The 5723-nt window shown below is 45.6% G+C and overlaps 1 protein-coding gene across 1 annotated transcript in view; it reads left to right on the top strand.

The window, feature by feature from the left end:
• Positions 1–5723, top strand: part of ACOX2 (acyl-CoA oxidase 2) — a 28220-nt gene that overhangs the window by 17619 nt on the left and 4878 nt on the right. Inside the window, 1 exon segment of the mRNA XM_012555913.1 lies at positions 17–234. Coding sequence (XP_012411367.1) covers positions 17–234 — 218 coding nt within the window.

The raw sequence follows: 5723 nt of genomic DNA, 5'->3' as shown, positions 1-5723 counted from the left end.
CTTTGTGTCTGTGTAGGCACACTGCTACTACATCACTGTGAAGAGTTTTACACACGCTCTGGAGGAACTGGAAAACGAGCCGGCGATCCAGCAGGCACTCACATGGCTCTGTGACCTCTACGCCTTACACGGCATCCTGACCAATGCGGGCGACTTTCTCCACAACGGCTTCCTTCCTGGGGCCCAAGCAGACGTGGCGAGGACAGCCTACCTGGACCTCCTCCCCCTGATCCGGTGAGCGGCTGGGCCTCCAACCACTTCACTCTTCAGAGAATAACCCTAGACCCTTTGCTCACAGTGCACCTCAAACGCCAAACCCTGGAGCGCCAAGACCCGGCTAAACTGAGGTCTGCCAAAGGCAGCAACAGCCCAGGAGAGGTTTATACCCTAGCATTACACCAGCATAAAGCGTTATGGGTTAGTTAAAATTATCGGGGGGAAAAAAACTTAGAAATAATAATGCTTAAGAATAAATTAGGTAGCTACTACAAGTGAGCTCATCAACACTTTCGAAGAAATAGGAATAGTATCTAAGCAATATGAATAAAGTGAAGCATGCTACATATTAATAGTAACATTCTTAATCATAGCTAATATTTAAGGAGTGCTTACTGTGTGCCTGGCACCGTGCCAAAAGCTTTTACATACCTCATCTCATTTAATCCTTACAGCTCTTTGAAGTGGATACCGTTAATCACCCCATTTTACCAGGTAGGAAATTCAGGCTTATGGGAATTAAGTCACTTAGCCAGGGTCACACCATTAGCTAGAGGATGAGTCTGGTACAATCTCAGGCCTGTCTGACCCCAGAGCACGACCCTTAACCTGTGTGTTAAGGTTTGGGGTATTGTTTATTTCAAGCACATCCCTGCCTTTGTTGAATGTGCTCAAGCAAACTTCTGCCAAGTTTTAAAAAAAAAAACCCGTTGCCATCAAGTCGATTCTGACTCATAGAGACCCTACAGGAGAGAGAACTGCCCCATAGGGTTTCAAGGAGAGGCTGGTGGATTCGAACTCCCGACCAACTTCAAGATGAAATTAAAAATAAAAAAATGACAATTTATACATTGATTTGTACAACAATAATATAGTTTTAAAATGCAGCATTAATGCAATTTAATTTACGGTCATGAAATATTAATGCAATGCTTTTACTCTGTAATTTCATACAGAATCTAAATGATTAAAAACATATCAAAACCAAAGCTCCTGTGTGACTAGGGAATTGGAAGAAATGAAAGTTAAAACAATACACACCACTCACCATTGTTCATAAGATTGAAAATGGGCTAACATAAGAACACAACCTTTTTTGAGACCCCACTGGACAGAAAACATGCTGCCTGGTGTGTGTGTGTGTGTGTGTGTGTGTGTGTGTGTGTGTGTGTGTGTGTGTGTGTGTGTGTGTGTGTCTTTTCCCCAGAAATCCCAGTAGTACAAGACTAAGAGAATAAGAAGGGAAAGACTTGACATTTTTTAAAAATAAGATTTTCATGATGGAGGTACCACGTTTCATACCATTTCTGACTGTACATAAGCTCCTAACAGATAGTTGGTACTTCTCAGTAAATGTTTGTTCAATTAAATCATCAAAAATTGTCAAAAACACACTGAATACAATACCGCTGGTATTAAAGTTTCCCTAATATAGAGAGTCCAACAATGGGAACCATGAATAGCATCATTAAGTATTGCACAATTCAAGCTCAAGTGGGTCTGACTTTCCGACCCACTCAGCCTTTAAAGCACAGGAAGAAAACACTGTTCTTCTGGGCCCCATCAACAGTGATGATGAAGCACAGATCACCTTAACACCTCATAGGCATCTTCTTTTGTCGACAACAGCACTTCTAGGCCTGCCTTGGCTCCAGAGACTTACAATTCAAGACAAGACAGACAGCACTGATGCAGACGGACAACTTACACATGCATCAGACCCACAGGCTGGTTTACTCACATGAGGGCTCCTGTGTGGGTAACTGGGGATGTAACAGGCTCCGTGCTCGCAACCGTTCCGTGTCATAGCTCCCTGTTGTGATGACGCATTATCCCCATCAGACTTCCGAGATGTCAGATGAAGGATGGCACACCGTTCTAAGTGACACCAAGAGCCAGCTCTCTCTCATGTTAACTAACTGACCCGAATGATTGTTTATTATTGAAATGGTCATGAAATCTCAGTGGGGACCTTCAGGTAAAGACGGCAGGCTGAACGTACATGCTGGAAACCCTACTAGAACAAGAGCAGTTGGATGAAAAGTTTTTCAAAAGGCCTGAACTCACAAAGAAAAAGAGAACAGGAGTGGAAACATGAAAGGCAGAAAGGCTGACATGTAGAAAGTGACTCAGCAGACCTGAGAAAAACAAACCCTCAACCAGAAGTGGGGAAGGCCCAGAAGCAACCAAGTTACACCGAAGAAGCTCCAAACTCACAGCGCTGTGGGCCACTGGAAATGGGTGAAGGTACGGCTGACAAAGACTGGTTGAAAGGAGTTGGATTCCCCACTTCCCCTTCTCATTTGAGGGTCGTTTTCAGACTTTCTCCACGCCCACGTGGCAGAAGGGTAAACCGAGGGTCTGTGGAATGGGGAACATCAGTCACAACTGAGGACAAGGGGGCTTGAATGAACGTCTGTAGGCCACATGCTGACACCTCCCTCCCTCCCCCAGCCCTTCTCCCTCTGGTTCCCTGGCCACTTCCTTCAGCCAGGCTAGCACCCTGCAGGAAGAAGATCAGATGATCCTTCTCTGGGGAATCTGACCAGTCCGAAGAGAAAGAGTTAAAGACATTGACACCAGGGGCCCCCCAATGGTCCACCTAATTCACGCCCCAGTGAACCCCACATTGACAAGCACATCCACAGGTTCCAGGCAGCTGGTTAATGCCCCGCTCGTGGCTACGATCAGACACCCAGGGATCACCAGACACCTGAGGAAAACCCCCGGCACAAAAGACGGAGACCAAACAAGCAAGAACAATGCAACTTGGAGGAAACAGAGCCTGCAGGAGGAAGAAAACTTAATAATAATAATATCCTCGAATAATTAAGAGGTGATGTTGCAACCCCAAAACCAAGCCAGAACGTCTCTGAAATTTTAAAAATGATAGAAGGTATGAAAAACTCAACTGAAGGTTGGAAGATAAAGCTGCAGAAATCTCACAGAAAGAGATGAAAAGAGAGGAAAAAGGATAAATAAGAGGATAAGTCCTAGCTGTCCATCATCTAAAAAACAAGAAGTCTAGAAAGAGAACAGAACCCCCTAGGTGGTGCAAATGGTTAATGGGCTCAGTTGCTAACCGAAATGTTGGAGGCTCGAGCCCACCCAGAGGTGCCTCAGAAGAAAGGTCTGGCGACCTACTTCCTAAAAATCAGCCATAGAAAATCCTATGCAGCACAGTTCTACTCTGACACACGTGGGGTCACCATGAGTCAGAGTTGATTGGACAGCAACTGGTCTAGTCTGGTCTAGAAAGAAAAAACAGCAAAAGCGGAGGGCAACAAATCCTCAATAACTCAAGAAAATATACCTAAAATGAAAGCTATGAGTTTCCGTTTGAAAAAGCCACAGATGTTTACAGACTAGAGGAGACACAGACATACACACACAAGTCAAGCACACGGCATGTGCAATGGTGATAAGGGCCACATAGAGAAGGCTAGCAGGGAAGGGGGACAAGGAATGCTGCAGGTGGGCTGGGAGTGGGGCTGCCATTTAAAAGAGGTCAGGGAAGGCCTCCCCGGGAAGGGGACGTTTGAGGAAAGACCCGAAAGAGGTGAGGGAGCCCTGTGGCTGGCTGGAAAAGAGGACTCCAGGCAGAGACTAAGTACAAACGTTGGCAGCTGGAGTGTGCTTGGCACATCTGTCTAAGGAACAGAGAAGAGGCCACGGAGCCAGCGTGGAGTGACTGAGGGGCAGAACGGAAGGAGGGCAGAGGGCAGAGGGTTAAGGGTGTACAAGGATGGGGGAGTGGTAATCACTGCAGAGACTTAAGGCTGGCTTCTGTGTGAGCGTGGCAGGGTCTTGAGCATAGTAGGTCACACACACAATCTGAAGTAATCGAGCGTATGTGTTGAAAGGATCACTCCGGGAGGGGAGCAAGTGTGAAAAGCAGGGAGACCCGTTAGGAGGCTGCTACAATCATCCAGGTGAGAAATGATGGTGGACTGGACCTGGGTGACACCACTAGAGGTGGTGGGAAGTAGCTGAAGTTTTGATGTATTTTGAAGGTAGAGCAGGATTTGCTGACAGATAAGAAGTGGGGTGTAAAAGAAAGAAAAGCCCAGATTGGGGGCCAGAAGGGCAGAGTTGCCGTTTACTATAAATGGAGAAGATAATAGGAGAAGGCCTAGAAGATCAGGAGCTCGGTTTTGGACAAGTGAAGTCCGAAGAGCCTGTTAGAAATCCAAGCACAGATGTCAAGTAAGCAGGTAAGTGAGACTGGAGACGAATGTGGGAGTTACTGACATATAGTTGGTATTTAAAGCCAGGAGACTGGATGACATTGCAGGGAGCGAGGGCACGAAGAGCAGAGTTCCAGGTGCTTGGGACCCTCCAAGTTCAGAGGCTGGTAAGTTGAGGAGGTGACTGTGACAAGAGCTGTTTCATTGGAGTGGTGGGAGTGAAAACCTGAAGGGATGCAGTTCAGGAAAGGAGAGCTGGAAACAACAAGGAGTTCTGTTGTAAAGGGAGCCAGTGACGGAGAGGGAAATAGAGTAAAGGCTTGTTTTTAAGATGGGAGAAATGACAGCGTGTTTGTATATGGATGGCAATAATCCTGCAGAAAGGAGAATCTGATGCTGTAGAGGAAAAGCCGGAGAATTTCTGGAACAATGTTCTCCAGCAGGCAAGAGGGAAAGGCTTCTGGTGCACAAGGAGGGTGGCCTGAGCTAGGAGCCCGGCCAGTTTACCTGTGCTAAGAGGCAAGAAGGAAATGTATGGACAAACGGAGGGGTGGGGATTGTGGAAATTCTGTTACTGCTTCTATCAGTGAGATGGGGTGCAGTCATCCAGGTAACAGTGAGGATGGGGAGGCGGGTGGTGGAGATTTGAGCAGCGAAGAGAAGGTATGAAATCAGCATCTACGAGAATGGAAAAGTGAACAGACTGGAGCAATGTAAGGTGATTTCTGGAGATCGATGGGGCCCACTTGAGCCCTGACTACAGTAGCTAGTACGGTTGTTTTTTATCCAGTTAGATGCTAAGATGGAGGCACAAATTTGGTGGAAAACTGAAGACCACGAGGGATGGGGTTTGTTAAACAAGTATTACAAAGCAAGAAAAACTGTGGAGTATATTTTTGAGGGAGTGAATATAATGGAGCTGGGAGTTTCAGCTGGATAAGGAGAGAGGTGAGAACACAAGGGAGTGAGGGACAGTAAAATAGGCGGCAGTGCCTATGGGATCAAAGAATTGTAAACAGCCCTCTATGCAAATCGCCCCAGAATGATCATCAGGGGTTGTCAAGAGACAGTTAAATCAGGTACAGTATCCCAGTCACCTCAAATGCTTTGTGAAGCAAGAGTTAGGGAAGAGTTTAAACAATTAATCACATATTATGTTTTATATCCTTTGCTAAAAAAAGGAGAAGCATATAAACATTTTTTTAAATATTCTATTTAATAGGTTAAAATTAAATTCAGTTTGTTGCTTGAAGGGGGAAATAAAGAATTACAAAAATCAGAATACTACAGGGAGTAGTAAGCTAGAAAGATTAAAAAAAA

Source organism: Trichechus manatus, unplaced genomic scaffold, assembly GCF_000243295.1.
Source record: "Trichechus manatus latirostris isolate Lorelei unplaced genomic scaffold, TriManLat1.0 scaffold00001, whole genome shotgun sequence".
Classification (NCBI taxonomy): domain Eukaryota; kingdom Metazoa; phylum Chordata; class Mammalia; order Sirenia; family Trichechidae; genus Trichechus; species Trichechus manatus.
This window is presented reverse-complemented; position numbering and strand designations above follow the sequence as displayed.